We start from the raw sequence: 15,838 nt of genomic DNA on the forward strand, positions 1-15,838 counted from the left end.
TTATTCTGAACGTGTATGCCATTATGTAACCAAGTAATTTCCTGGAGATTGTAGCTAGGTATAATAGCACATACAAAATAATTAACCCAAATAACTTCAGATAAGACCAAACCCAGATAAGTGTTAAGATAAATATATTTCCATACAAAAGTTTCCATTTTCCATACTTTTCCAGACCTGGAAATGTATAAAATCAAATTCCAAACTTTTTCATACTTTCCATACATGCGTAGGAACCCTGTATCTAAATAAACATGTGCTATCTTCACTCTCTTTATGTATATATATATATATATGTGTATATTTCTCCCCCATCTTGATCAAAACAAAACAAAACCACAAAAAGTGAACCTGTTGAGGGAATGAGTCTTAAACATGACTTTTCACCCTGTCACTATGTTCTGTGAATCCCACATGTGCCTATCTTGAAGTCTCAACAGGTCTCTAGAACATTACACATATTTGACAACAAGACAGGGTTGAGGAAAGTTCACAGTGTGGGAGTTTTGATAGACTTTTACACATGCTAGTCTGTTTAAATATCAGATCCCATGCATGATGAGGCGTGCGACACAGTGTCGTTGGAACAGCTGACAGGGCAGGGCCCAGGGCTGGATGCTTGGTATATAAACAGAGCCTGATCTGAGAGTGAGAGCTATTACACTCTGACTGAAGTTGTGACTTGCATGATGAATACCTTCCAGACTCTCATCCTCTTGGTTGCTGGCCTCTCTGTGAGCGGTGAGTACAACTTGACAAGAGCTGTTCATCATCTTGCGTTATGGTTGTTAATACAAGTAGCTGGCATCTTCTTCATCAGATTCTGAGTGTCCCCCCCTTCTGTTGTGTTTCAGCCCACCCCTTGGACGACAAGGCACTCACCCAGTTTAGGAGAATGATCCTCTGCGTGATGCCTGACAGCTGGCCTGTTTTTGACTACGCTGACTACGGCTGCTACTGTGGAAAGGGAGGCTCTGGCACGCCTGTGGATGATCTGGACAGGTGAGGATTCAGACACCATTTAATTCAAAAACGACATTAAAAACGTTAGTGTGTTTAAATATTTGTCTCGTTAAACCTGCAGGTGCTGCCAAGTGCACGACCAGTGTTACAGCGACGCTCTGCAGCATCCTGAGTGCTGGCCCATTATCGACAACCCTTACACCGAGTACTACGATTACGACTGTGATGAGCAGAACAAGAAGGTCACCTGTGGCCGTGAGTACACCACAACTACAACTCTTGCTGCAGTGCTCACTTCTCATAAACTTGTTAATTTGTTCAGAAATGGTGCAGCATCCTTTTTCACTCTTTTCTCTCACTATATTTTAAGTTATTGTCAAAGTTTTAGGAACAAACAGGAACAAACTGTTCACAGTCTTTTATATGTTTGGTAATCATCACTGCTCTCTGCTCCCACTCCCTTCAGCTAACAACAACGAATGTGAGCAGTTCATCTGCGAGTGCGACAGGAAGGCTGCCGAGTGTTTCGCCAAGTCACACTGGAACCCCGACCACGAGCACCTGCCCAGCGACCAGTGTCAGTAAAGACACCTGCAAACAGTTTTTAACAGTCTTTTGTTTTGTTAATTTATTGAAAATCATTATGATGTTAAGCTTTTTCACATAAACCTTATACCTACTGTACAGTCAAACCCAAAATATAATAATTTCTTTGTGAGGCCACAAGTTTCTCATACTGTAATTTTTACAGACCTGAAACATCCAGGATTCATGCCACATGGAGCTGCAAAGTTGTTTTACTTTATACTTTATATGAACACCATGAACCTACCTGTCTCTCATTTACCTTACATAATGTTTACTGATGGTTGGTTATTCAAGGGTATAGTCTTTCCTCAAGTTGCCAACAGAGGGCAGTATTGTCTACCTTTTTCATGTCTGGCTGTCAGGATGAAATCTGTAGCATACCTGTGATCTGATGTTGTGTTTTTTCTTTAGATGTCCTGCTATACTTTCTGTAAAACTCCATGTCCAGTCTCCTACATTTGCAAATAACCAATAATAAAGGTATATTTACAAAAATGGAGAAAAATAATATCAATGTTTTTGTTATTTATTGTGTTTTACTTTTTGTGTGTGTATGAATGTTTTTTTTTTTATATATATATTACATTTTTTTTAAATATATTTTACACTTGAAGTTTTTATTATTTTTAAAGCATGACAATCTCAACAGATACATGTTCCTGTCTGATGAATGCAGAAATATGTAGATTTACAATATGCAGTACCCAACTTTTTGCAGTGTGCTGTCAATCTGGTTTAATTTTCTCTGCGTCTATACTTATCCACTAGCCTAGAAATCTAGACGCACCCTAGCGGCAGCAAAAATATTTGCTCCGTAGGTGGGTCTAGAAACGAGCCATAGGAACTTTTTGAGTCTCGAACACCGTTTGTGTTCACCAATCACAGCGCTCTATCTGTTTAGAGAGTCGTTGGGCGGGCTTAACGCCATGACGACATACATTTTAATTGGCTTGTTAGGCTGCTCTTTGCTCTGATTAGTCGTAGCGCTACCCTATTGCATGCAGAGGCAGTTTGAAAGACAGCCTTCATCCCGCCCCCTGGATTGAGCCGAGGTCTACCGGTCGTTGCCAGACTATACATTGTAATGATATAGTCTGGTTTGTCAGGCTACTTATCCACTTAAAGCAACAGCAATATTAGCGCGCCCTAACAAATGTACACAAATTTGCCAAACCCCCAAGGCGAATTTGCCAAAATGTTGAACTATCCCTTTAAATGTCAGCAATATCCTGAAAAAAAACTGAATTCAATCTCACAATTAAAGCGCTGTAGGCTATGTATGTTGTGTTGTTCAATATAACCAGGAAGTGGATCTGGACATCGCTCAGGATGAAGATTCAGGCAAAGTGCGTTTCTCAAAATTATGAGATGACATTCGCAAGAATCTGTTTTTCTGGCCCATTAAGAGAGGATGTTCTGTGGAGTTGCCTGTCTTATTCCAGAGCCTCAGCCGATAAGAAAGAGGCAAATGGTGCTCCCACTGAATAAGTTGTGCTCCTTCAGGTTATGAAACTTGAGCTGTATCTCAGGCAAACACTCCAAAAGTTGTTTAAATAAGATTTTGAATTATTATGAAATGTTACCCTTTTCCCCCACTTTATTTCTATTGAGCAGCGTTGCTGTAGTGTATTGAACAGAATATTTCATATTGTTGTAGCTAATGAGTGATGATGTCCTTGTCCTGTCATATCTTGTTTCCAGTTGTGTGCCAAGAGAAGCTCAAGTAAAAAGCGATTAACGTATCTGCCGACTCATTTATTGTGTTGATAAAAAAAAGCAGAAAACACAACAGTGGCGACAAGGATTATTAACTCTTTCACAACCTTTGACAAGTTTTCTTGTCATTGAATGCCCGAACGTTGGCGACCTTTGACACGAAAACTTGTCAAAATCTTTTGTTTTTTAATACAGATTATGATAATAGACACTCTCATAAGCACTCCCTTGTGTGTGAATATGGTAATCCTTCGATATGTAAAACTGATTTAAACTACAATCAAAACATGATGGTTTTTATGTGTGATCTTGGTTTTGTCAAGCTTTGATCGACTTGCATGACGACCACGGCTACTAGGAGGACAGATATGGCCAGTGTAGCGTGCCGTACACGTCCAGCTTCTAGACATGTCAGTCATGCCAGTTTGGAGATCTACAATGTCAGTGATGAGTTACCTGATAAAAGCGGTCACTGAAGCCATCTGGCTTAAGCCACAAGTGAATGGCAAGATCATCATCATGGAACTGGACACAGGTTTGGCAACGTCAGTTTGAGAAACCTATAAAGGTGAAAGGATAATGCCTGGTGGCGTGGCACGAGTTAAAGGGATATTTCAACATTTTGGCAGCTCCACCACATCAGGCCATACCATTCATGTGCTGAGAGAACTGTTTTCCAGAATTAGGGTCCCAGAGCAGCTAGTTACTATAGCGACAATGGGCCAGAGTTTGCAAGTTTTCTCAAGTTTATGGGATTAGGCATATTACCTCAGCCCCAATTTACCCTTCTACAAGTGGTTTGGCTGAGAGGTTTGTGCAGAGTTTGAAAAATGGACTACGAGCAATGGTGAATGAACACATCACATCACATCACATCACATCACATCACATCACATCACATCACATCACATCACATCACATCACATCACATCACATCACAAGCTCACCAACTTCTTGTTTGCATATCACAATGCAGTCCACTCTACCACAAACCAGACCCCTATATGTTTTTTCTGGGATGTTCTTTATGCTCTCGGTTGGATTTGTTGAGACCCAACCTTCAAAGGAATGTTCAGGAAAGACAGATGAAACAATGTGAAGATCAAGGAATGACTCGGGAACTGGACATGGGAGATACTTTACTTGCAATGGCAAATGGAAACCTGCTAAAGATAAAGAGCAAACGGAACCTCTCTCCTATACAGTGGAGATTTACCCCTGGAGTCATCTGGAGACATCATGTTGACCAGCTGAGAAGATCTGGAGCTGCAGCTCAGGTGGAGCTTTTTGCAAGTGATTGGACAGTGTGCGGGAAACCCTTTTTTCCCTTGTTGACTCAAATCCCATGCTCCAACACACCTGTCTTTTTAAGATTCTTTTTAGGTGTGCATCAGCCTCTAAACCTTGCCTTTAGACAATGAAGAAAGGAGTTGGTTAAGTTTAGTAAAAAGACCAGGTAGAAGCTAGACAGGCCAGATAGAGAGAGTCCAGATAAGAGAGAGCCCATCGACCGGCCACAGTGGGGAACATAGGACCCTTTTTCTGAAAAAGGGTCCTCCCCAGTATGTTTTGCGACTGGGGAACATAGGACTTTTTGGGGGAAAATCCCTTGATTAGGGAATGTAGGACCTGGGGAACATAGGTAAGCTCCTGACTGCTCTGTCTCTGGAGCCAACCATAAAGGACATGCAAACCTGAAGCGGCACTTGATCTCTTGGCAAAACGGTTTGCATCGTCACCCTGCAGTGCAGGAGACTATGGTTGGAACCCCACCTGGGGCAGTCCGTACCAAAACACAACACAGAGGGCCAGATTAACATCGGCTACACTCGGTGCCTTTGACATACGGTTTGGTCTACATGGGTGTATATGACCTGCCCAAGACTTGGTGGGTTTAACACATCCAAACCAACGCTCTCACTCGTCCACACACACCAAGACCAACCCCTCCAGCAGACCGGTGACGCATGCTGTCAGTGTGTGCACACTGCTGCTGCATGTGAAGGAGACGTGATGTTTTTTTTTTGTTTTTTTTTAATTTGTGCAACATGGCACACTTAAGTTACGTATAGGCTAACTTTTCGAAAAATAAATAATTAAATAGAATATTGCTGATCATGGCATAGGATGGCATACCCCCCCAACACACACACAAACACACCCCCGAGGCACTGGTGCCCGGAGTCTTAATGTTGCACTGTGATTGAAATGCACTTGTTTTGTTTTGTACTTGACTTGTTTGTGTTTTTGTGTTGTTCTGCCTGTCACACAACAAATTGCCCCCTCGGGGGATAATAAAGTTTTCTGAACTGAACTGAACTGAACTCCTTCATGTGTAAACGTCATTTCATAACAATCTGATATGCAACACACACAAACATGCATACACACCAACACACACAAAAAACATGCACACACACACCCATGCATGCAAGCATAGACACACCCTCACCCACACACACATTCAAAGCTACAGGTTACAGTACATACCTGTCATTTCATAACGTGACGTGTTTCTCTCTTATGTGCTACTGTACACACACACAAGCAGACACACACACACAATGATTTACAGTTCTGTTTGTTCTGTTTTGAGTTTTAAGTGTTTATAAATTATATACTGTATAGTTTGTTTGATTTTGAAACTGAAACTTTGCTCTGTGTTGTGTGTGTAACTACAATTGGATCCAGGTCCATCCATCAATTTATATTCAAACTCAGAATTAATAATTCTGAATAACTGCTTATTTTCACTAAAAACTAGGTATAATTTTAAGCAAATTATGTCACATACTCCAAAAACAAATGTAGAATTTGTTCTAATTAGTTGGAGTGAAGTTGACACACAAGGTGAAACACAGAATTTGGTGATCATTTATGCTACCTGCTTAAAATCGGGTCAATATGACCAGCAAAGGCTCGGGGTGTTTGTTTTTGCTGCCATCCAAAATAGTTTTTGACTCAACTTTGTCATTATACTGTAGCCTACCACTCTGTAAAAAATTATCAATTTATATTCAAACTCAGAATTCTGAATTACTGCTTATTTTTACTAGATAACGAGGTATCATTTTATGAAAATGGTGTCTATGATGTTAAGATTCCAAAAATAAATGTAAAATTTGCTCTAAATAGTTGGAGTGACGTTGACACACACGTGGTGATAATTTTATGTTACATGCTATATGTTAAAGCAGAAGTAAGTGATATATTTGTGTTAATATAAGTCTTAAATAGTTATATCTTCCGACAGCAATCACTTACATAGAGTGTTTGGACCGAAACACGGGTCTCTCAGTCCCTCTGCTCTGCTCTGAGCCGAGGAGAAAACATTTATCGTATCCTACAGTTTTTATCCAATGAGGAGAGAGAACGGCATGCAGGGCTGTGTGTGCAGCCAAGGAACGCCGTGAATGTGGCGACGTAGCGACGAGGACTGTTATGGTGCGTTCAAGGAAACTCGTATTTTTCCGACCGTGAAGTGGTACCAGTTCGATCTGGTACGAGTTCACCGGTCGGAAGTTACGAGTGGCCGTTATAGTGACTTTCACCGGTAAAACAGGTCGGAAAAACACGAGTGGGTTGCCTGGAACGCTACAAAATCGTAAGTTGTGACTTGAAGCTGTTATTTACGATTTCAAAAGCCTGCCTGGAACGCAGCATTAGCGAAAACGACCGGACCACTTACTTCTGCTTTAAACAAAGTTGGGTCAATATGACCCGCAAAGGCTTGGAGTGTTAGTACAAACGAAGGCCGCATGAGGGTTAAAAACGCCTCAGGTACCTATCCACCTTTTTCCGAACGTCAAAAACGTAGCCTGTTTTGCCGGTTTTGGAATGTTATGTTTACGTTTCCATGGTTTCAGTAGCCGCGGTAAATGCATGGATTTTTTTTTTTTTTCCCCCAATGAAAATCTGTAAAACGCATGGATCATCACAGCAGCTTTTAACAGTGGATATCACACAAATTGACATCTGTGTTAAAAGCCAGCGTTAATAGATCCATGCGTTTACCGCAACTATGACAACGCCTGAAAACCATGGAAACGTAAACGTAAAATTCCACCAAACCGGCAAACCGGAAGCCAGAATTGACCATAGATGACGTTCGGAAACTTGTGGATAAATAAAGATGAAAGAGCCATTTACAAAAACCAACCCAACCAGCAATTAAAAGGAACAACACACCACACCTAAGACCAAAACACTAACAGTACAATAAGCAGCCGTGAATGCCTATCCCATCGCCAGGAAGCCATGAAATGCAAAATCTTTCTATAATTACCTCGCTCCATTCTTCCTTCACCACTTCCAGTCAAAGTGCCCATCGGTTTTGGAGACCCAACACAAAGATTATATTTTCCATTGTGTAAATCCTTTCATACTGACTGACGTATGACAGCTCAGGATTATGGCTTTCTTATAGCTGCTGCAAGAGGTAGCTATGCAGCAGGTGTATATTTCCTCCGGGTTTTCATTTTTGTGTCTCAAATGAGCCAGCCAACCAAAAACTTGTCACATATTCAATATATATATACATATATAGTATATCAAATTAAGTGTGAAATATCCCTTGTGGCAGCTAGAAGAATCAAACTTGAAATACAGGTAGTAACCTTTTGTTTTGATCTGCCCATTGTTTTGATTAAAAAAAAACACAAAAAAAAAACGTAAACCTGTTGAACGAATCAGTCTTCCCCACAACTTGTAACCCTGTATGTATATTCTTTGAATCCCACGTGTGCCTATGTGGCAAGGTGAAGAGGGCCCAGGCAGGGATTGAACCCACACCTCCCGGGTAAGAGTCATGCGCACTTGCCAGTCACCCAAAGGGACATCCCTTTAGCCAAGTAGCCAGGGCACATGATCAATTGGAGGCATAGTGACAGGAACCGTCAACTGTCACATCTCTCCCCCTCTTTTCACAAGCACGTACTCGTGCTTCCGTGCTGCAACACATTAGGAATCCATGGACCCACCCCTAGTGCTACATGGATCCTGCCAACAACGCCAGAATGTGGCAAGGTGAAGACCTTGCCACTTTCTGGCGTTGTTGGCAGTTGTTGGCAGGATCCATGCCGCGGCAGGGATTGAACCCACACCTCCCGGGTAAGAGTCATGCGCGCTTGCCAGTCACCCAAAGGGACATCCCTATGGCCAAGTAGCCAGGGTGCATGATCAATTGGAGGCATAGTGACAGGAAACGTCAACTGTCACACCTATCTGGAAGGCTGTGCTAGAACAGCTGACAGGGCAGGGCCCAGGGCTGGAAGCTTGGTATGTAACCAGTGCCTGGGTGAGAGCTGTTACACTCAGACCGAAGTTGTGATTCGCATGATGAATACCTTCCAGACTCTCATCCTCTTGGTTGCTGGCCTCTCTGTGGACGGTGAGGACAACCTGACAAGAGCTGTTCATCATCTTGCATAGTGGTTGTTAATACTGTAGTAGTATTAGCTGCATCTTGTTCATCAAATTCTGAGGTTTCCCCGCTTTTGTTGTGTTCCAGCCCAGGGCAAGGCACTCAACCAGTTTAGGAGCATGATCCTCTGTGTGATGCCTGATAGCTGGCCTGTTTTTGACTACGCTGACTACGGCTGCTTCTGTGGAAAGGGAGGCTCTGGTACGCCTGTGGATGATCTGGACAGGTGAGGATTCAGACGCCGTTTATTCAAAGACGACATTGAAAACGTTAGTGTGTTTAAATATTCGTCTTGTTCAGAGATGGACAGAGTACTCGACCCCAGTACTTGAGTAAGAGTACAAATACTACTGGTCAAAATTTACTCCGTTACAAGTAAAAGTAGCTCAGTCGACATGCTACTCAAGTAAGAGTAAAAAAAGTACTTGCTTTTAAAGGTACTTTAAAGCAGAACTTTGCAAGTCGGCCGGAAATAGCTCGCTCCTTCGTTGGTTTCTCTTTTTTTCCCCCTCCGGAGCTCCCCCACAGTTCTGGGAGGCACATGTCACTGTCGTAAAACCTCGCCGCCGCCACCTCCTCCACCCCCCCTACACGTGCTTGTGTTTACTGCTGTTTGCTAAGCCCTGCTAACACCGAGCTAACGCTAACACCGAGCTAACGGAGCTAATGCTAACACGGAGCTAACGCTAGCACAGAGCTAACGCTAATACAGCCACACACAGGCACAAAGACACAGACATACACACACAGGAATAAAGGTTCCAAAACGCGAAGGTGTGTGTGTCATGATGTATTAGTACATTATCTTATAAAAGACCCATGGTGTGTGTATCTGTGTTAGCATTAGCTCCCCGTTAGCCACAAGCTGAACTTCATCAGTACAAACATTTCATGTTTCCATGGTTTCCTCCGACTTTCCGAACTCAAACCAATCACGATTCGTGACATGCATGACGTCATGCGTTCTTATCTCGTACTGCCGTAAGGCAGTTTCTCGCGATACTTCTATCCATTGACGAGATTTGTAACACCGAGACGGACGACTGATCTTGCAAGTGCGGTTTTCAGCCAGTGGGGGGGGTGAGCGCATTGGCCTAGACCCCATTCACTTCATAACAGGTCACTCAACCATCACAGTGACTCTGAGCCACAATAATTACAGCCCAATTCCTGCATAGTTCTGCTTTAAGTAAAAGAGTAAGAGTACATTTCAAATTTTTCACATCAATGAATTACTATCATTTTTTCTAAATGAATTTAAGGACCTTTTAACTCTTGTTTCTGAGAATTAACTCTTTGAAAGATCTACCCCTATCTGGCCGACGCCAGCCTAGGATGTAGCGGGAGATAAGGACAAGGCACGGGCCGACGCAAGTTAGTCCCCATGCCACCTCCCACGCACTATCATGACCATGCAAGATTTGACAGATAGAAGAACAGAGACAGCAGAGAGAGGGGGAGGGGAGGGAAACGGTGACCAGGACAGGTGTCCTGTCCGGCGTTGGATTGTCCAGCTGTCAATCTTGAGGTTGGCAGTTAGGCGCGCCCCCCCCCCCCGAGTGGTTACCTTCTTTGACAAACACAGCTTGTGTTCAATAGTATTTTAGAAAAAAAGAAAAAAAAAGAGCAGACCTTAAAGTAACGAGTACTTTTCAGCCTTCCTAGAAATTAACTCGAGTAAAAGTAAAAATATTTGTCTTGGAAATGTATTCAAGGAAGAGTAATAAAGAAATCTAATACTCAAGTAAAGTACAAATCCTCTGGATATGTAAGTACAGTACTCAAGTGAATTTACTCTGTTGCTGTCCACCACTGGTCTTGTTAAACCTGCAGGTGCTGCCAAGTGCACGATCAGTGTTATGGCGGCGCTCTGCAGCATCCTGAGTGCAGGCCCATCATTGACAACCCTTACATCAAGATCTATGCTTACAGCTGTGACGAGAAGAGCAAGAATGTCACCTGTGGCCGTGAGTACACCACAACTACAACTCTTGCTGCAGTGCTCACTTCTCATAAACTTGTTAATTTGTTCAGAAATGCTGCAGCATCCTTTTTCACTCTTTTCTCTCACTATATTTTTAGTTACTGTCAAAGTTTCACAATAGTACAGTATATGGCTGCAGACCCGGAGACCTGCAAAGTCAGACCCCCGCACTTGTGGACCTGCATGTTCAGACCCCTTAATGCCACCTAGTGGTTGACTGTAAAATTGCAACTGCACAGTCTGGACCTGCACTTTGGTTTTTTGACAGGGCAAAATCCAAATAAAACGCCAAGATCTAATTGTTTGTGAAGCTTGGAACACTTTTAAACTTTTTTTTTTAAATAGACTAATGTTCTATTGCATGGGGTTACTATTGGTTTTGTATGCTAATGGGTACAGATACGAAATATGGACAATATGGCAGTAGGAACATGAGTATCGAACGTGAAACACATTGTTCGTTTAATGTCATAAAAGTTTTTGTCGAAAATGTATCTGACAGTATAAGCCAACTTTTCCACAAAAGCATTACATTTCTGAACACATTGGCCCCCACACACAATGTTATTTCTGTTTAATTTAAGTACACAGTATTAAAAGTATCTCGGTTTCATTAACTTAAACAAAATGTGCCAGCCAAGCGAGCTTCTAAAAAGATCCATATTATATACTGTATTTGACGTGCATATAAGACTAAACGTATTATGGTCAAACGTTCGTGACACTTTCAGATACACTTTCGACAAAAACTTTTATGACATTAAACGAAAAATGTGATTCACGTTCGATACTCAGGTTCCTACTGCCATCCATATTTTGTGTCTGTCATATCTGTATCTATTAGCAATAGCATACAAAACAGGTGGCGCTGTAGCAAAAAACCAAGGGGTCTGAATGTGCGGGTCCACAAGTGCGGGTTCTGACTGTGCAGGTCTCCGGGTCTGCAGACACATGATTCTCAAGTTTTAGGAACAAACTGTTCACAGTCTCTTTTAGTAATCATTACTGCTCTCCGCTCCCACACCCTTCAGCTAACAACAACGGATGTGAGCAATTCATCTGCGAGTGCGACAGGAAGGCTGCTGAGTGTTTCGCCAAGTCACACTGGAACCCCGACCACGAGCACATGTCCAGTGACCAGTGCCGGGAAAGCAACCCTCAAACAGTTTCCAGCAGTGGTAGTTTGTGTTGTTCATTTATTGTTTATTTATTTTGTTATTTATTGAAATCATCATTAATGTATTTAGCTATTTTCAGATAAACCTTATACCCACTGTACAGTCAAACCAAAAATATAATGATTTCTGTATGAGGCCACAGGTTTCTCATATTGTAATTTTACAGACCAGAAACCATCCATGATTCACTCCACATGGAGCTACCAAGTTGTTCTACTTAACTATTACGAACACCATAAACTCAAATTACATGTCCATCCCTAATTTTACCTACCTGTAACATGATGTTTATTGATGGATTTGTTATTAAAGGGTATAATCTTTTCTCAAGTTGCCAACAGAGGGCACTATCGCCCTACCCTTTTCACATCAGGCTGTCAGAGCATACCTGTGATATCTGATTTTTATTCAGATATACTGCAATACTTTCTGTAAAACCCCATGTCCAGTCACCTACATTTGCATATAATCAAAAATAAGACACATTTACAGAAACTGAGAAAAAAAGATAATCCATGTTTCAGTTTTTTTTAATTCTGTTTTACTGTACTTTTCGTGTGGGTATGAGTGATGAATGATGAATCCCTCTCCCATAGGATCAGTGTTAGTAAAACATCTTCTATGCAGTGTTCTGAATTATATCTTGAGAAGATATACCTGTAAGTTTTTTTTTTTTTTTAACTATCTGTGTTCCTGTCTGATAAATGCACAAATACGTAGAATTACAATAAGCAGAACACACATGCAGTCATGTTTCTGCAGTGTGCTGTCAATCTTAGTATGATTTAATTTTCCCTGCAGTTGCATTTATCCACTTAAAGCAACAGCAATATCAGTGCACCCCAGCAAACGTACACAAACCATTGTTGTCACAAGCAATCTAATTGTCTACTCGTTCTATATTGCTGGTGATACTACTGTAGTTATTTCACTCACTTTTTCTCATAAAACTGTTGTTACTTGTTATGTGCAGCTCCTGGGCACCAGAGGGCTGCAGGCGAGATGTACTTGCTTGTGAGATCATTTGGTGTGTGTGTGTGTTCAGCTAGCCACCCATGTTAGCTCCCAGCAGCTGACTGTGGATCAGTCTTTAGGGTATTGTTCAGACAACACTGAGCATCAGCACTGTAAGCAACAGCAGCTGGTAGCTGGCTGCTCGCCATCAACCAGCTGTGGCTGCTGCTGCTGCTGCCTCACAGATAACATGAGAGTAAATGGCAAATACAAGACGGAAAAGTAGATATTGACCGCTTAGTGAAATCAAGAGTCATCTGCCGTGGTTACTGTATCCTTTCTACAAGTGGCTTGCTGCAGCTGCTTGTGTCTTGGATTGACCAGGAGACCTGGTGTGAAGAAAATGATGATAATCATGATGTTTTCATCTTGTGCTGTTTTCCTAATTGGAGATTTTCACTGTTTACACTGCAGTTTGAAGCCATGCCCAGATTGCCATAATTTAACACCTAGACGCCAAAACAGTGTTTGCACTGTAAGAGGAGCCTGCCATTACTGTGCATGTTATAAGACACAAGGTACTGTAGGCTCCAATTTCCAGTCTTTATGAATCCCCCCTGAATGAGAACATTGATTGTTTTGTCAGTGGTTTGAAAAATGATCCATATGGGTGTTTTCTGATATCTGCTGTCAGGATGACATCATTTATCAGAGAGAGAGAGAGAGAGAGAGAGAGAGAGAGAGAGAGAGAGAGAGAGAGAGAGAGAGAGAGAAGGAGAAAGCAAAAAGAAAACATTACTGTCCACGGATCAGACATTTCTTCAATTTCTATAAATCAACACCTCAGAGTTCAGGCTGCCTTTACTCCCAACACTGTTGACACTGTGTGAAAAAAATCATCCCTACAGCTCATACTCACCTAACCACATTTGATTATTATGGACATTTCCTGTCTGCTGCTATAAGTACCACACATGTTAGTAGCATACAGTCATCACTCAAGATGATGGATTGCGCTCGCCACTCTGAACTGGTGAAAATTGATCTCCAAAATCATATTGTATCACTAAGTTTACATAACTTTCTTTTTCACCTGGAATATCAGACTTTTCCCCCCTGGATTCTTCCCCAGTTTTTATATATATTTTTTCATTTCCATTATAGGTTACATCTACTCTCTGTTGCTATAGCAAACTCTGTCCTCCTACTATGGTTGCTGTAGCCTTTTCATCTCTAGCAAAATAAATATTGCCAGCTATAGAAGACATATAGTAGCTACTGGTTCTCCGACATGAAATGCCACCAGATTAAAGTGTGCTTTAATTACAAAGGTGCCAACAGACATTAACAGCATTGTGTGAACTTGTTTGAACAAGGCTTGAATCTTCATTTATGTAACAGTCCTGCACTCCACTTTGAAAGCTCTGCTTAAAGACACTGGAATAATTGAAAATATTTGCAAAGTTTTGAAAAAAATGAGCAGACGCTTGTGAATTATTCTTTGCATAGTGTTGTTTTCAATAAAGCTTTATTTTTTTGAGATACATCTGTTTTGTTACATCTCATGTCCTTGGTCAAAGCCACTCAACTTTGGTATGACTGATATATCACCTGGTGTAAATAATAATTAAACCATTTTTTGATTTTTTTTTTTTTAACTGAGTTATCTGCTTTTGAAAATGAACTCTTCAATTGCTATTTTAAGGTTAAAATAAGAAAAGACATTGGAAGCCTCAGATGAACTACAAATACTAAATGTACTAGTTTGTTCTGTTTGGATGATCAGTACAGGATGTACAGGATCACTGCTGAGTCTATTATTCAATACACCGTGTACTTGAAGCAGTGCCGTTGTATAGGGGAGAAAGGTGATGATAATTCTAGGGGCCCAGCACCCAGTAGGGCCCCACAAAAAAAACCCAGTAGTCTAATCTTTGTATGACTGAATTATTCTGCTTAGACCCTGACTGATATTCATAGTAATGCTGCATTAGCATCAAAACAAAGTAGGCTAAATAGAAAATGATAATACGTGTAGTCTAAGAAAAAAAGTGGAAAAGTCAGGGGCCCACTTTAGTATTCTTTCAGGGGGCCCAGAATTCCTAGCAACGGCCCTGACTTGAAGGTACAGGGTGTATAAACCTGCTTGTACTGCGTGTACTGTTCATAGGCAACACACACAATAGACTATGATGGTTCCCAAAGGCGGGGACCCTCGTGACAGGAGGAGACGAACCAGAGAGAAAAGTGAAAGACAAAGAAACAAGTCAAACGGAGAGGTGACTAGAAGGAGTGGAACAAGAGGAGCGGAGACAGGCACAGTGATTGTCTGCCACAGCGTGTTAGAACTCCACCTTTTGTACACAAGCCCATACATAGAGTACTTGCTTGTCCTGATGCTGCCATGGTTACCCACTGTTTGACATACCAATCGTGTATAGTCCAATAGGTAACAACTTCCAGCATGTTATTCAGCATCTAAGGGCAGGTCTAGGGGAGGGACTTACGTCTGAGTCAAAGGATTCTCCCGTGTGAACCATGTGTTGACTTGTTAACTTTTGTTTCTTTTGTCTGGTATGCAGGACGGAAATGTGAGCCTAATCTGGGGGAATTATTGTCTGTCTGAGAGAACATCAGCAGCATAGCTATTCATTCAGGATGCTTGGAGAAAATGGGTTACTGCCCGCAAGTACTGTACAAAACGTTCCTGAAAAAATCACTTTGTCCGCTGACATGTGTTCTTTCTCTGAGACAAACACAGGTCTCATGTTTTCACTTTTTCCCTTCAGGGTCTGGCTATCTTAATAACAGCTTATGTATCATGTTTCATTGTGCAAATATCCTTTGATGGCACAGTGTACTCTGTGAAATGATTAGATTGTAACTTCTGCAGAAGGAAGACAAGAGAATGAAAAGATTTGTTTTTTAAAAAATAGATTTAATCAGAACATTGATGAAGAATGCTCTTCACATCAGCAGGGACATTGACATACTTTTCAAACAGCAGGGTTTGAGATTTGACAAAATCACAAA

At 41.5% G+C, this 15,838-nt stretch overlaps 2 protein-coding genes across 2 annotated transcripts; both read left to right on the forward strand.

The window, feature by feature from the left end:
* Positions 1–598: 598 nt before the first annotated feature.
* LOC146977547 (phospholipase A2-like) lies at positions 599–1,575 on the forward strand. Its single transcript, XM_085793866.1, has 4 exons — positions 599–741; positions 855–1,002; positions 1,085–1,218; positions 1,430–1,575. The coding sequence occupies exons 1-4, from the start codon at positions 687–689 to the stop codon at positions 1,546–1,548; spliced, it is 456 nt and encodes a 151-aa protein (XP_085649992.1). The 5' UTR covers positions 599–686; the 3' UTR covers positions 1,549–1,575.
* A 7,029-nt stretch (positions 1,576–8,604) lies between these two features.
* Positions 8,605–10,883, forward strand: LOC146977548 (phospholipase A2-like). The gene is made up of 4 exons (XM_085794264.1): positions 8,605–8,656; positions 8,777–8,915; positions 10,523–10,660; positions 10,772–10,883. Exons 1-4 carry the CDS (start codon positions 8,605–8,607, stop codon positions 10,881–10,883), a joined length of 441 nt encoding a protein of 146 aa, XP_085650390.1.
* The last annotated feature ends 4,955 nt before the right edge of the window (positions 10,884–15,838 follow it).

This window comes from Trachurus japonicus, chromosome 12 (assembly GCF_045865225.1).
Source record: "Trachurus japonicus isolate A0001 chromosome 12, Traja_1.0".
NCBI lineage: Eukaryota > Metazoa > Chordata > Actinopteri > Carangiformes > Carangidae > Trachurus > Trachurus japonicus.